Here is a 16,288-nt window from a genome sequence, read left to right as displayed (position 1 = left end):
AAGAGTTAGGTGCTTTTCTAATTCTAATTCTGCATAGCTGCCCTTGCTTTTAGCCCCCAAATATTAGCCATCTTTATTTATTAGAAAATTTGCTTTTTGTAACAAGTTTATAAATGAGCACCCGCATGGCGCACGATGGGCCTGTATTTCGTCAATGTCGTTAATGTGTCTGTAGCCTATATGGAGGTCCATTCACTTGAGTTAGAGTAGCATGTTGACTGAATGCTTTCTGCCCCAAATTGAAGACATGGTAAGTAGCCTACTCACAAAAATGTTTTCATTCTTATAAGTTTTTCAAAATTTGAGAGACCACAGACACGAAGACAAAAAAATGCAAGATTTGCAACTGTTTTGCTCGTATAGTGTGTGGAGTTTGTACTCGGGGTTCCCCCACACATCAGGATTTCTGATCTTAAATATTCAAGATTCGCGATTGGGGTGGCTCCGACGTTCTTTCGAGCAAGTTGGAAAGATGCCATTTTCTATCTCTCTTTTCTGTCTTCTTTGTGTTTTCACTCTCTCATTCACTCTTTTCTGTCATAATATCTGTCCCCTCTCTAAATCTTTTATCAAACAATAATAAAAAAAATCACGCATGCCTCAAAACAACCCTGACTGTTTCTGTCACGCTTTCACATGGTGTTAAAAAGACTAAAGATGAAAATGATTAATAAATCACATGAAACTTTATTTGTCTATTGGATTGTAAATAAGTCATAAGTTTTTTGAGCAAACAAATATGCTATTAAATTAGTTAAAGATGTAATTGATATAAAAGTAAAGATAAGCTCAATCATTTTAAAATACACTTCCACTTTACCACATAACATGGGCAAAATTCATCATGTGTAAAGGACATAATGTAGAGTACAAAATACAGCATTCTTGTTTCCTTCAGTAATACAAATTGAAAAAATATTGTACTCCAACTTAAGGCCTGTGAATAGTTCATTAGTTCAGCCTGCCGGTTGTTCTACTTGGTGAGTGGCAGATATGGCTCCACGATCTTAAAAGGCAGCAGCGGTGCAGACTATAAGCCAGCCAACATCTGTACCACTTGCAGCAGAATCAGCGTCATGGCAGCCATGGAGAAGGTTGTGTGTCTGGGAGGACTTCCTGATGTAGGGGTTGTGGTTGTAGTTGTGGTTGTTTCTGTATTGACAAGTGAGATAAACATAGAATTCAGCGAAAATTAATGAAACCTATTGCAAATGCAACCTTGAATGTGTCTATCTTTAAATAATGAGAAGACATAAGTTGTAATATGGTCCTAGTCAGGCATTTAGATTTATTTTCAAATGTGGGTGGGGGCAACTTAAAAAAAAAAAAGAAACTGTGGATTCAGCCGTTTAATATAAGGTTCTTAGTGAAAAGTGGGTGTGTGACGTCCCACCCACTTTTTCAACAAAATCATTGGAACCACTATCTTAACCAGTCATTAAAGTGGGTGGGACATATATACTTGTAAGGCTGATTTTCTGTGTACATGTGCAGCCTGAGTCTCTGTAAGGTCAAGAGGTCATGCAGTGAGGCCCCCCACTGAGCAGAATATAAACATGGCACGCACACATTCCAGACAATGGGGAGACAGTGGGGAAAATCATGTACAAATAGGGCTTATGTGATTAATGACCACTTCACCTGCTGAACGTTCTAGTGTATCAGTGCACTGACCACTGAAGACCCGTTAAGGAAGCAATTCTGTGCATTCTATATCTGTACTGTCCAACTCATGTATTGAAGCATGGCTGAGAGACAGAGTTTTCACTCATGCCATCAGTTTGTCTTGAACTGATTGTTTGATCCGGGCAGCTCGACTAATAAACCAAAGTCAACTCCTCTCCTTTGTCGTGACTCCTTCCGGCCTGCCTTCTCCAGAATATCCATCCTATCAACATTGACACCTACACCTTGTTAATACTTACGAGCTGCTGTTGGGGCTGCTGTTGGAGCAGCTGTTGGAGTAGCTGTTGGAGCAGCTGTTGGGGCTGCTGTTGTAGTTGTGCCACCTGTAGGAAAAGAACAATTATAAATAAATATGTAATCATTATGGTTAATGTATACCATGGTCTGGGTAAATACTCTATTCTGATTGGCTGCAGGGGTGTCCATTATCAGGTGATATACGGACACCTACTACGTAATTGCAGCAAAACTGTCTTTTCACCGTTCTAAAAAATTGTTGTCAACAAAGTGTCTGAAATAAGTAACCATAACAACAGGGACGCAGTCTTCCATTTACAAGCCTCCATTTACAATTTTGAAAGACTGTAATAAGCTAACATCTTATTACAACAATGAGTGACTTCAATATTTCTTTCAACTTATTTGCAAAATTGTACTTTTCTGAATTGACTGTGTCATTGTCAAGTAATCGCGCATCTCACAAACTATTCGCTATCACCACATCTACTTCAGACAGGCTGCGGCCAACACACAGTAGCCGACGATTACTTTCTTCTTAAAAATCTTGATTTTATTTGGGGACAATGACATGGCTTGATAGCTGGCTAGTCTTGTTGTTAAACATAGTCTACTGTCAAATTATAATTACTGTTTAGAGAATTTGTCAACTTTGATGTGGTCATCTCACATCCATTTGGTTTTCAACATGCTCTATAGGCTGCGGCCATTCTGTACTACTGTATAGCATAGTTAACTAGTATGGGCGTTCGTGAAAATCTTGATATTGATTTTGGGGCAGTGACATGGCTGGTTAGCTAGCAAATATTCTTGTCAAACATACTGTGAAATCATATTTACTGTTTGTCGACCGTACACAATGTTATTGCTATGAACCTTGCTAGCATAACGTTAGCTTTCAGGCTACTAGCTCAGCCAAAGGAAAGCCGTCATTGGTTCTGTGAGCTGAGCGGACTAGCTAGAAATTTCAGAGTTGGCTAAAGTAAAAAAACAAACAAAAAAAATGTTAAAGTTTGATAAAGAAATGTTAGAGTTTGATAGATTGCAAAACAATAAAAATTAAATAAAGTAATGTTTGTAAAAAAAAAAATCGTTGGGAAGTGACCATGGTATAAGCGGGATAATTCCGCTGCGCGTCGGACGGTTCACGCCTACGCATCGTCCATTATCGGGTGGTACCTACGCCTTGTTTATACTTACGAGCACTGACAGTGCCTGGAATAATGTTTAGGGAGGTGGTGCTGGTGGTGAGAGCTGTATTCAGAGTTGTTTCCGTTTCGTTTGCAGAGGGAACTGAAGACTCGTTCTGGAACACGAGTGTCATATCAACAACTACGGATCCTCTCCTATATTGGACAAGAACATTTACTGGATTAATCTCAAAGGTTCCTTGAACTTCACACATTACAGTGACACATGATGAATGATGGAAATGATTGCTTACCTGAATCTGTTAATGATGGAACGGAGAAACCTTGCAAATTTCTTCTTGTAAATGTTGTTTATCTGCATACAGACACATGGTTAACACAGTGAATATAAATGTAACATTTCATTTACAGTATTTCAGACTGCAAGTGGTCTTAAAGTCGCTACTTTTACTAATTTCAGAAAAAATGGATGTTACATAAAATGTTTACCTTAGCTAATACAGTGTACATCTTAAATTGTCTCATGATTCTTATATGTATATTAATATGTGTAATAATGTTGAGTTGTACCTCAGTTATCACAGTGGCAGCAAGATTCTGGAATGCTGCAGAGGATGAATCAGACAGATCTGCATTGAAAGTCTGGTCCAGACTGAATGTTAGACCCTGACTGCCCTCACTTGATGATGGCGGGGGTGGATTTGCAGTGGAAACTGTGTTAGCAGCAGTTGTTGGAGAAACTGTCGGAGCAGCTGTAGGGGAGGTTGTATTGAGTGAAGGTGATGTGGCAGATACATTTGACGAAGGCGACCTTGTATTCAAAGATGGTGATGTAGCTGAGATGTTGGCCAGAGGTGAGGTTATATTGAGTGACGGTGATGTGGCAGATACATTTGATGGAGGTGACATTGTATTCAAAGATGGTGACGTAGCTGAGATGTTGGCCGGAGGTGAGGTTGTATTGAGTGAAGGTGATGTGGCAGATACATTTGATAGAGGTGACGTTGTAATCAAAGATGGTGATGTAGCTGATATGTTGGCCAGAGGTGAGGTTATATTGAGTGAAGGTGATGTGGCAGATACATTTGATGGAGATGACGTTGTATTCAAAGATGGTGAAGTAGCTGATATGTTTGGTCCAGGTGAGGTTGTATTGAGTGAAGGTGATGTGGCAGATACATTTGATGGAGGCGACATTGTATTCAAAGATGGTGATGTAGCTGAGATGTTGGCCAGAGATGAGGTTGTATTGAGTGAAGGTGATGTGACAGATACATTTGATGGAGGCGACATTGTATTCAAAGATGGTGACGTAGCTGAGATGTTGGCCGGAGGTGAGGTTGTATTGAGTAAAGCTGATGTGGCAGATACAATTGATGGAGGCGATGTTGTTTTCAAAGATGATGTTGGAGTTGTAGGAGCAGCTGTTGTAAATGTTGTGTTGGCTGTTGTAGGAAAAGAACAATTATAAATAATTACACAATCATTCTTCTTAATATTAAGGCCATATTCATTAGATATTTTCCCATATACAAAATACTATACTCAGTACTGAGCAAAATGTATGGAGTCAACAGTGGTGGCTGAAGTATTGGGCCCCGTTGCTCAATGGCCCACATGCACATTTGCAATTAGCCCGTTCAAAAGCAATACCAAATCAATTTTGATATCTTTGCATTGCGATGAACAACAAAATCTTCAACCAGTCATTAAAGTGGGTGGGACATGTATATTGAAACCTACGCCTTTTTAATACTTACGAGCACTAACAGTGCCTGGAATAATTTTTAGGGAGGTGGAGTTAGCGGTGAGAGCTGTATTCAGAGTTGATTCCGTTTCGTTTGCAGAGGGAACTGAGGACTCGTTCAGGAACACGAGTGTCATATCAACAACTACGGATCCACTCCTATATTGGACAAGAAAATGGACTGGATTAATCTCAGAGGTTCTTTTAATTTCACACATTACAGTAACACATGATGAATGATGGAACTGATTGCTTACCTGAATCTTTTGATGATGGAACGGAGAAACCTTGCAAATTTCTTCTTGTAAATGTTGTTTATCTGCATACAGACACATATGGTTAACACAGTGAATACAAATGTAACTTTCCATTTACAGTATTTCAGACTGCAAGTGGTCTTAAAGTTGCTACTTTTACTAATTTCAGAAAAAATGGATGTTACATTAAATTTTTACCTTAGCTAATACAGTGTACATCTTAAATTGTCTCATGATTCTTATATGTATATTAATATGTGTAATAATGTTGAGTTGTACCTCAGTTATCACAGTGGCAGCAAGATTCTGGAATGCTGCAGAGGATGAATCAGACAGATCTGCATTGAAAGTCTGGTCCAGACTGAATGTTAGACCCTGACTGCCCTCACTTGATGATGGCGGGGGTGGATTTGCAGTGGCAACTGTGTTAGCAGCAGTTGTTGGAGAAACTGTCAGAGCAGCTGTAGGGGAGGTTGTATTGAGTGAAGGTGATGTGGCAGATACATTTGACGGAGGCGACCTTGTATTCAAAGATGGTGATGTAGTTGAGATGTTTGCCGGAGGTGAGGTTGTATTGAGTGAAGGTGATGTGGCAGATACATTTGATGGAGGTGACGTTGTATTCAAAGATGGTGATGTAGCTGAGATGTTGGCCAGAGGTGAGGTTATATTGAGTGACGGTGATGTGGCAGATACATTTGATGGAGGCGACATTGTATTCAAAGATGGTGATGTAGCTGAGATGTTGGCCAGAGGTGAGGTTATATTGAGTGAAGGTGATGTGGCAGATACATTTGATGGAGATGACGTTGTATTCAAAGATGGTGAAGTAGCTGATATGTTTGGTCCAGGTGAGGTTGTATTGAGTGAAGGTGATGTGGCAGATACATTTGATGGAGGCGACATTGTATTCAAAGATGGTGATGTAGCTGAGATGTTGGCCAGAGATGAGGTTGTATTGAGTGAAGGTGATGTGACAGATACATTTGATGGAGGCGACATTGTATTCAAAGATGGTGACGTAGCTGAGATGTTGGCCGGAGGTGAGGTTGTATTGAGTAAAGCTGATGTGGCAGATACAATTGATGGAGGCGATGTTGTTTTCAAAGATGATGTTGGAGTTGTAGGAGCAGCTGTTGTAAATGTTGTGTTGGCTGTTGTAGGAAAAGAACAATTATAAATAATTACACAATCATTCTTCTTAATATTAAGGCCATATTCATTAGATATTTTCCCATATACAAAATACTATACTCAGTACTGAGCAAAATGTATGGAGTCAACAGTGGTGGCTGAAGTATTGGGCCCCGTTGCTCAATGGCCCACATGCACATTTGCAATTAGCCCGTTCAAAAGCAATACCAAATCAATTTTGATATCTTTGCATTGCGATGAACAACAAAATCTTCAACCAGTCATTAAAGTGGGTGGGACATGTATATTGAAACCTACGCCTTTTTAATACTTACGAGCACTAACAGTGCCTGGAATAATGTTTAGGGAGGTGGAGTTAGCGGTGAGAGCTGTATTCAGAGTTGATTCCGTTTCGTTTGCAGAGGGAACTGAGGACTCGTTCAGGAACACGAGTGTCATATCAACAACTACGGATCCACTCCTATATTGGACAAGAAAATGGACTGGATTAATCTCAGAGGTTCTTTTAATTTCACACATTACAGTAACACATGATGAATGATGGAACTGATTGCTTACCTGAATCTTTTGATGATGGAACGGAGAAACCTTGCAAATTTCTTCTTGTAAATGTTGTTTATCTGCATACAGACACATATGGTTAACGCATTGAATACAAATGTAACATTTAATTTACAGTATTTCAGACTGCAAGTGGTCTTAAAGTTGCTGATTTTCATTACTTCCACTGAAAATTGGATGTTACATTAAATGTGTACCTTAGCTGTTACAGTGGTTGATCTAAACATGTCTCATGTATTTCCTATGTATATTGATATGTGTAATAATGTTGAGTTGTACCTCAGTTATCACAGTGGCAGCAAGATTCTGGAATGCTGCAGAGGATGAATCGGACAGATCTGCATTGAAAGTCTGGTTCAGACTGAATGTTAGATCCTGACTGCCTTCACTTGACGATGGAGGGTTGGTTGAAGCAGTTGTCGGAGGTGCAGTTGGGGCTGCTGTTGGAGCGGCTGTTGGAGCTTCCGTAGAAACAGCAGTTGGAGCTGCTGTTGGAGCAGCTGTGGGGGATGCTGTAGGAGCAGCTGTTGGGGATGCTGTTGGGGATGCTGTAGGAGCAGCTGTTGGGGATGCTGTTGGGGATGCTGTAGGAGCTGTAGCTGTGGCAGTTGTTGGAGAAGCTGTTGTTGTCGTTGGAGAAGCTGTGGTGGTTGTACTAGTAGAGGTGGTTATTGTGGATGGGGAGACAGTGGTAGTTAATTCTTGTACTGAAAAACAAAGGCATCGTCACATTACAAAACAAAACACATTACACTAAATTATACACATGGTTGTAATCGTACATTATTTCCAGTTACCCATAGTATATTATATCCTGTTTTGCTTTACATGGAGTCTCATCATCAACACGCTCTTGAATAGACATCTCATGTACTTTCAATTTATAATATTACACTGTAGCTGTGGACCTGCTTCTACAAAGTATGTCATGAATGGGATGAAAAGACGCACCAGTAACATTGATGGAGCCAGCAGAAATGTTGAGTGACACACTCCCGTTTTCAATGGCAGTCTTGAGAGTTGAAGCTACAGTCTCAACAGCAGGTGCAGTTACATTTAGTGTCACGTTGAACTGAAGTTCTGTATCTGTTATGGTGGAACCTCTCCTGCAAAAAAAGTATTGCATAGACAATGAGATAGCTGGATAAACGGCATCACAAGACTTAAACAAAAAATTAAGCCACTTTTTGAAAAATATGACACATTTATGTAAAACACTGATTACATGCCATAACCGTTTGTTCTTGATCTACAATTAAACATATACCAATATGTTAATGAACCACAGAACATTGGTCCTTCAAACAATAGGCTAGATCATTTATACTCATTTAAATTACCTGAAACCACGCACTTTCAGTTCAAGAAAGTTTTGGAATCTTTTTTTATAAATGGGCTCGAGCTGAGAAACAAAAAGGATCAATCATTTAATCATGGGCCAGCAGGAATCACAATTTGAAACTCATTATTTCTTTGGAACTTTGGAAGAAGTAAATAACAAAGTACATATTCGTACAAAACGTCCTGCACTGATAACACTGTGCAGACATGTATTTTTGTTCCAACACATCTAAATAAGACACGTTAATAAACCTGCTGTTATTTTTATCTGCTTACTCTAAATACATCTGCCTGGTGATTTCGTCTTTTCCCCCACTGCAAATTACTCTTACCGTGTTTTTGGTCTTAGTTTCTAGTTCCTTAAACTGAGGGGAGGAATTATTTTCCAGGGCAGGAATAAAAGGTTCTGGTGAACTGAATATGAGAATCAACACAACTGGTGGTGGTGTGGTTGTTGTTGGTAGAGTTGTGGTTATGGTCGGAGTAGCTGTGGTTGTGGTTGGAGGAGCAGTAGGGGCTGCTGTTGGAGCAGCCGTTGGAGCTGCTGTTGGAGCTGCTGTTGGGGATGCTGTTGGAGCTGCTGTTGGGGATGCTGTTGGGGATGCTGTTGGAGCAGCTGTTGGGGATGCTGTTGGGGATGCTGTTGGAGCAGCTGTTGGGGATGCTGTTGGGGATGCTGTTGGAGCTGCTGTTGGAGCTGCTGTAGGGGAAGCTGTAGGATCAGCTGTTGGGGATGTTGTTGGAGCTGCGGTTGGGGATGCTGTTGGGGATGCTGTTGGGGATGCTGTAGGAGCAGCTGTAGGAGCTGCTGTTGGGGCAGCTGTAGGAGCTGCTGTAGGACCTGCTGTAGGAGCTGCTGTAGGAGCAGCTGTAGAAGCAGCTGTAGGAGCAGCTGTAGGAGCTGTAGCTGTGGCAGTTGTTGGAGAAGCTGTTGTTGTCGTTGGAGAAGCTGTGGTGGTTGTACTAGTAGAGGTGGTTATTGTGGATGGGGAAACAGTGGTAGTGAATTCTTGTACTGAAAAACAAAGGCATTGTCACATTACAAAACACATTACACTAAATTAGACACATGGCTGTAATCGTACATTATTTCCAGTTACCCATAGTATCTTATATCCTGTTTTGCTTTACATGGAGTCTCATCATCAACACGCTCTTGAATAGACATCTCATGTACTTTCAATTTATAATATTACACCGTAGCTGTGGACCTGCTTCTACAAAGTATGTCATGAATGTGATGAAAAGACGCACCAGTAACATTGATGGAGCCAGCAGAAATGTTGAGTGACACACTCCCGTTTTCAATGGCAGTCTTGAGAGTTGAAGCTATAGTCTCAACAGCAGGTGCAGTTACATTTAGTGTCACGTTGAACTGAAGTTCTGTATCTGTTATGGTGGAACCTCTCCTGCAAAAAAAGTATTGCATAGACAATGAGATAGCTGGATAAACGGCATCACAAGACTTAAACAAAAAATTAATCCACTTTTTGAAAAATATGACACATTTATGTAAAACACTGATTACATGCCATAACCGTTTGTTCTTGATCTACAATTAAACATATACAATTATGTTAATGAACCACAGAACATTGGTCCTTCAAACAATAGGTTAGATCATTTATACTCATTTAAATTACCTGAAACCACGCACTTTCAGTTCAAGAAAGTTTTGGAATCTTTTTTTATAAATGGGCTCGAGCTGAGAAACAAAAAGGATCAATCATTTAATCATGGGCCAGCAGGAATCACAATTTGAAACTCATTATTTCATAGTAAATAACAGAGTACATATTCGTACAAAATGTCTTGCACTGATAACACTGTGCAGACATGTATTTTTGTTCAAACACATCTAAATAAGACACGTTAATAAACCTGCTGTTATTTTTATCTGCTCACTCTAAATACATCTGCCTGGTGATTCCGTCTTTTTCCCCACTGCAAATTACTCTTACCGTGTTTTTGGTCTTAGTTTCTAGTTCCTTGAACTGAGGGGAGGAATTATTTTCCAGGGCAGGAATAAAAGGTTCTGGTGAACTGAATATGAGAATCAACACAACTGGTGGTGGGGTGGTTGTTGTTGGTAGAGTTGTGGTTATGGTCGGAGTAGCTGTGGTTGGAGCAGCTGTAGGAGCAGTTGTTGGAGCTGCTGTAGGAGCGACAGTTGGGGCGGGTGTAGGAGCGGCTGTTGGAGCTGCTGTTGGATCTGTTGTTGGATCTGCTGTTGGATCTGCTGTTGAAGCAGCTGTTGGAGCTACTGTTGGGGCTGCTGTTGGATCTGCTGTTTGGGCTTCCGTAGGAGCAGCTGTAGGAGCAGCTGTTGGGGTTGCTGTTGGGGCTACTGTAGGAGCGGCAGTTGGGGCGGTTGTAGGAGTAGCTGTAGGATCAGCTGTTGGGGCAGCTGTAGGAGATGCTGTTGGAGCTGTTGTTGGAGCAGCTATTGGAGCTGCTGTAGGAGTGGCAGTTGGGGCGGGTGTAGGAGCGGCTGTTGGAGCTGTTGTTGGAGCAGCTGTTGGGGCAGCTGTAGGAGATGCTGTTGGAGCTGTTGTTGGAGCAGCTGTTGGAGCTGCTGTAGGAGTGACAGTTGGGGCGGGTGTAGGAGCGGCTGTTGGAGCTGCTGTTGGGGCTGCTGTTGGTGCTGCTGTTGGTGCTGCTGTTGGAGTTGCTGTTGGAGCAGCTGTTGGAGCGACTGTTGGAGCTGCTGTTGGAGCTGCTGTTGGATCTGCTGTTGGATCTGCTGTTGAAGCAGCTGTTGGAGCTGCTGTAGGAGTGGCAGTTGGGGCGGGTGTATGAGCGGCTGTTGGAGCTGTTGTTGGAGCAGCTGTTGGGGCAGCTGTAGGAGATGCTGTTGGAGCAGCTGTTGGAGCTGCTGTAGGAGTGGCAGTTGGGGCGGGTGTAGGAGCGGCTGTTGGAGCTGCTGTTGGATCTGTTGTTGGATCTGCTGTTGGATCTGCTGTTGAAGCAGCTGTTGGAGCTGCTGTTGGGGCTGCTGTTGGATCTGCTGTTTGGGCTTCCGTAGGAGCAGCTGTAGGAGCAGCTGTTGGAGCTGCAGTTGGATCTGCTGTTGGATCTGCTGTTGGAGCAGCTGTTGGAGCTGCTGTAGGAGTGGCAGTTGGGGCGGGTGTAGGAGCGGCTGTTGGAGCTGCTGTTGGATCTGTTGTTGGATCTGCTGTTGGATCTGCTGTTGAAGCAGCTGTTGGAGCTACTGTTGGGGCTGCTGTTGGATCTGCTGTTTGGGCTTCCGTAGGAGCAGCTGTAGGAGCAGCTGTTGGGGTTGCTGTTGGGGCTGCTGTTGGGGCTACTGTAGGAGCGGCAGTTGGGGCGGTTGTAGGAGTAGCTGTAGGATCAGCTGTTGGGGCAGCTGTAGGAGATGCTGTTGGGGCTGCTGTTGGAGCAGCTGTTGGAGCTGCTGTAGGGCCGGCAGTTGGGGCGGGTGTAGGAGCGGCTGTTGGAGCTGTTGTTGGAGCAGCTGTTGGGGCAGCTGTAGGAGATGCTGTTGGAGCTGTTGTTGGAGCAGCTATTGGAGCTGCTGTAGGAGTGGCAGTTGGGGCGGGTGTAGGAGCGGCTGTTGGAGCTGTTGTTGGAGCAGCTGTTGGGGCAGCTGTAGGAGATGCTGTTGGAGCTGTTGTTGGAGCCGCTGTTGGAGCTGCTGTAGGAGTGGCAGTTGGGGCGGGTGTAGGAGCGGCTGTTGGAGCTGCTGTTGGATCTGTTGTTGGATCTGCTGTTGGATCTGCTGTTGAAGCAGCTGTTGGAGCTACTGTTGGGGCTGCTGTTGGATCTGCTGTTTGGGCTTCCGTAGGAGCAGCTGTAGGAGCAGCTGTTGGAGCTGCAGTTGGATCTGCTGTTGGATCTGCTGTTGGAGCAGCTGTTGGAGCTGCTGTAGGAGTGGCAGTTGGGGCGGGTGTAGGAGCGGCTGTTGGAGCTGCTGTTGGATCTGTTGTTGGATCTGCTGTTGGATCTGCTGTTGAAGCAGCTGTTGGAGCTACTGTTGGGGCTGCTGTTGGATCTGCTGTTTGGGCTTCCGTAGGAGCAGCTGTAGGAGCAGCTGTTGGAGCTGCAGTTGGAGCGGCAGTTGGGGCTGCTGTTGGAGCTGTATCTGTGGCTATTGTTGGAGCATCTATGGTTGTATTCTGGCTGGATTCTCGTGCTGAAAAACAAAGCTATATATCATGGTTGGGAATCTTTTGGTACCTCACAATTTGATCACTGGGGTCTATTTTTCCCCCACCCCTACTATATATACATATCCTCTTTTGCTTTACTCACTGTTAAATATATTTTACACTTAACCACCAAACTCTTGACTAAAACAAAGGGAAGTAATCACATTTAGTCATTTAGCAGACGCTCCTATCCAGAGCGCCTTACAGAAAGTTCAGGGACATTCTCCCTGAGGCAAGTAGGGTAAAGTGCCTTGCCCACGGACACAACGTCATTTTGTAATTGTCTATTTTCTTTGCCTCCCCTTTCGAATGTAACATTCAAATTACTAGAAAAAAATATATTTCCTGAGAAAAATAGATTTTGAGGGGTGTAGCTCCATAGACCTCCCTTCATTGTACATTCACTGGTTTGCGTCCTCATATGGAACCAGAGTGGAACTGCAACCAGTTCAGAACCCGGAAGTTTCCCAAGAGTGACAGATCTCCCATATTAGACATTCTCTAACTAAAGCCTCAAGCCGTTCCACTAACGTTCCGTTCCACTAACAGGCAATGTTAATTCAAGCTAGACTTGTTGGTCTTATAATAGCCAACACCTATATAACAAAATGTTCTGCCATTCAGAATATCTGCGTTTAAAAGTGTGCAGGTCCAGGTAGGGAAACTGTCTTGGTGAGTAAAAAAAAGACTGGCCTTACCCTCTCTCGCAACGTCCGGGGAGTAGCCTAGTCCATGGCCGGAGCGTGCAGCTAAACAGTCAGTCCATAATTGTTGCTGGAACTGGGCTGTTACTGGAACTACTCTGTCTCCGTGGGCTTGAGTATGCAAATTTGAAAGCTAGCTTACATGGCCGGATATCTTGCCATGCTGTACACCCTCTTCACATACGACTGTGTGGCCTCCCAGGAAAACATAAGTATCATCAAGTTTGCAGATGATACTAGGGTCATTGGAATGATCACTGGTGGGGCTGAGACAGCGTACAGAAGAGAGCTTGAGGAACTTGTGGCCTGGTGTCATAATAATACATTTACATTTAGTCATTTAGCAGGGGCTCTTATCCAGAGCGACTTACAGTAAGTACATTCTCCGAGGCCAGTGAAGTGCCTTGCCCAAGGACACAACGTCATTTTGCGCAGACGGAATTGAACCGGCAACTTTCAGAATAATAGTCCGATTCCCTAACCGCTCAGCCATCTGACCCCCAATAATCTCTCCCTGAACACAGACAAGACCAAGGAGATGATTATCGACTCAAGGAGGAAGAAAGTGCAGCACACACCACTGTACATTGGTGAGACCAAGGTGGAAAGGGTGAAAACCTTTGAATTCCTTGGAACTCACATCAGCGAGGACCTCACATGGTCTCACAACATACTCTGGATCCCGAAAAAGGCCCACCAGAGGTTGTACTTACTGAGAAGGCTGAGGAAATTTGGCATGCCAACCAAAATTCTCAGCAACTTTTACAGAGGTACGGTCGAGAGCGTCCAAACCACAACAGTCATAGTGTTGTGTGGACATTGCACTGCCCAGAACAGGAAGGCACTCCAGTGTGTGATCAAAACAGCACAGTTCATCTCAGGAGTAGCCTTCCCCTCACTACAGGACATTTACTCCACCAGGGTCACCAGGAGAGCCCACAATATTATCAAGGACAGAACACACCCCCTGCACAGATTCTTCTCTGCCATCAGGACTACAGGAATCTGAAATCTAAAACAAAGAGACTAACAAGCAATTTCCACCTGCAGGTCATCAGGATGGTGAACAGCTCCCTCACAAGCCACCCCCCCCCCCCCCCCCCCCACTACATAACAATAACAGCCCCTCTACACACACGCACACACATACTGAACTATGACTGAATGCTGCTGTGACTTCATGCCATCAACTGTAATTTCAATATTTGCAACAACGCATGGTGCACTTTAAAAACTGTCATTTCATTTCTACGCCTTATTTTATTTTATTCTGACTGTTTATATTTATATATGTTTCTTTCTTTTTAGTGTTTTAATGTGGAAGGAGGACATTGCAATATAACCATTTCATTGTACAGAGTAACTTTGTTAACTAGAACGACTTGTCTCATTCAAACAAGAAAATTATTGTCCAAACGAAATACTATGTAGTCAGAACGAGATGGACTAGGCCTTCTTTAGTCGTCCAAACGGGATAAGCCTGAATGTGATGCCTTACCAGCGGTCCCCAATCTTTTTTGCGCCACGGACCGGTTTCATGTAGGCTAAGACATATTTTCACGGACAAGTTTGAGTTGTTGTCTCAAACAGGCTTGTCAGGAGGAAGAGACGCGCCTGATAGTTACCGCTCAATGAAGGCCACAAACTTGCTAAAAAAATAGTAAAAAAAAGTTTATAATGTTTTTAAAACATCTTTTAGACTCAATTCAAGGGAAATAATGTTTTTTTTCTTTTTCTGTGCGGCCCTGTAGCAAATGACCCACGTACCGGTACCGGTCCGCTGACCGGTGATTGGGGAACGCTGCATGCAAAACGTAAAGTTTTAAGTCACATTTTTTACATAATTAGTCACATGGAATCTTAGTGAAGTTTTGATGTCTGAAAATCAGGAAAAGTTTTTACAGACTTTATTATATGGCAACGACGGTACGAGTTTTCTGATTGGCTAATGGGAAGTCATGCCAGACGCGTATTGCCCTCCTCAGCGGTCAATGCGGCTCCGTATTGCCCTCTGACGTCACCTTCAAAATGAGCAACGAGTCAGCTGCTGAGTTACTATCCAGATGATGCTGAAAAGATTTGTCATCGAAAGTGAGGATGAAGACTCTTTTAAGCACTTGTGTCGTTATTTTGTGTTGAAATTAAAGCCATTTTAGCAGAATCATGTTGTCCGCTTTCTATCAAAAGTAATGAGTTTCTAGGCAACACTTGAAACACAGCGTGAGAAGACTTGAGAGCTAGCTACAATTAGCCTAAAGGTACCATTTATTTTCGTTTACAAAATGAAAAGAAGCTAAAAATGCCATATAATAAACTACTTACTAACCTCGACCGTTCGGGCATGCGGGGAAATATCAAACCTCGGCTTTGCCGTATCAACCTCGCTATCACTCGCTCGATACGTTCCAGCCTCAGTTTGATATTTCCCGGCATGACCTCACTCTCGGTTAGTAAGTAAGGGATAAGAACGCCGGTCATTATCGGGAAAATAAGCCCAGACAGGGCGAACAGCACCCCGACGCGAAGCAAAGACGTAGCACTCCGCAAGTAGTCCGGTAACTTTTAAACCCCAGCGTACTCCGTTGCTTAGCGACGTCAGCTGATTTGAAGCCGAAAGAATGTTCAACGTCTTTGGCGAACTATTTCTCTGCTGATTTCTATTTCTCGGCGTTCTATACATTATCCATAACATATGTAGGTTGGCTATTGGCACTTCAATAAATCACAAATAAATTGGCATATTAATATTTTTGCATCATGCTATTTTAAGACAAATTGTGTCAGAAGAGCAGTAAGAGGCTGAAAAAACTCACCAGCAAAAAGGCACAAGACCACCATCAAAATCTTCAAATGCATGGTCCTGTTTATGGACACCCCTGAAGGTTTTTATTCTGTAAATTGGGGGTTCAAAATACAATGAGATAAATTCTCTTATACATGGAGCTCTCACATTTATATAAAAAGTAGGCTATAAAACTGTACAGCATCCTCTCTTTTGATGTTGGCACAATTTATTTTTCTTGTTCTGATTGCCATAAATAGAATAATTCATTCATGAATCAATTATCAGTAGACTGAAGTCTTATCAAAAAAGTGCCATATTACAGTTCTTATAACTTTTGAATGCATATATATCCTTCCAATTTAGACAGTTGCAACGTGTCCCTTTGACATCACTTTTGCAAACTAACAAATAGCCCAGTTATTAAAAGGTTTATGCTAATCTCAAATACTAAAGCAGATCCACTCACCTCTTAATCAAGCTTCACAGTGTAATAGG

The 16,288-nt window shown here is 42.7% G+C and overlaps 2 protein-coding genes across 2 annotated transcripts; both read right to left on the bottom strand.

Moving 5' to 3' along the window:
• Positions 1-667: 667 nt before the first annotated feature.
• On the bottom strand, positions 668-7,578 carry LOC146236486 (uncharacterized). The gene is made up of 11 exons (XM_084687017.1): positions 7,559-7,578; positions 7,184-7,294; positions 5,871-6,232; positions 5,358-5,539; positions 5,079-5,140; positions 4,446-4,519; positions 3,645-3,826; positions 3,368-3,429; positions 3,124-3,269; positions 1,926-2,009; positions 668-1,152 (listed from the first exon to the last, which is right to left on the bottom strand). The coding sequence occupies exons 1-11, from the start codon at positions 7,576-7,578 to the stop codon at positions 1,031-1,033; spliced, it is 1,407 nt and encodes a 468-aa protein (XP_084543143.1). The 3' UTR covers positions 668-1,030.
• Positions 7,579-11,404: 3,826 nt separating this feature from the next.
• LOC146236485 (uncharacterized) lies at positions 11,405-15,995 on the bottom strand. The gene is made up of 3 exons (XM_084687016.1): positions 15,991-15,995; positions 15,822-15,899; positions 11,405-12,288 (listed from the first exon to the last, which is right to left on the bottom strand). Exons 1-3 carry the CDS (start codon positions 15,993-15,995, stop codon positions 11,487-11,489), a joined length of 885 nt encoding a protein of 294 aa, XP_084543142.1. The 3' UTR covers positions 11,405-11,486.
• Positions 15,996-16,288: the final 293 nt, after the last annotated feature.

Source organism: Hypomesus nipponensis, chromosome 22 (genome assembly GCF_054491055.1).
Source record: "Hypomesus nipponensis isolate SF chromosome 22, ASM5449105v1, whole genome shotgun sequence".
NCBI lineage: Eukaryota > Metazoa > Chordata > Actinopteri > Osmeriformes > Osmeridae > Hypomesus > Hypomesus nipponensis.
This window is presented reverse-complemented; position numbering and strand designations above follow the sequence as displayed.

Excerpts from the sequence above, each read along its gene's own strand:
- LOC146236486 (XM_084687017.1), bottom strand. The coding sequence starts at position 7,578 with ATGTACGATTACAACCATGT. Across the intron at positions 5,540-5,870 it reads CAACGTCATCTCCATCAAAT|CTGCTCTGACAGTTTCTCCA; the intron begins GTATCTGCCACA and ends CCTCCCCTACAG. Across the intron at positions 3,430-3,644 it reads CTGCCACTGTGATAACTGAG|ATAAACAACATTTACAAGAA; the intron begins GTACAACTCAAC and ends GTCTGTATGCAG.
- LOC146236485 (XM_084687016.1), bottom strand. Across the intron at positions 12,289-15,821 it reads GGTCTTGTGCCTTTTTGCTG|CACGAGAATCCAGCCAGAAT; the intron begins GTGAGTTTTTTC and ends TTTGTTTTTCAG.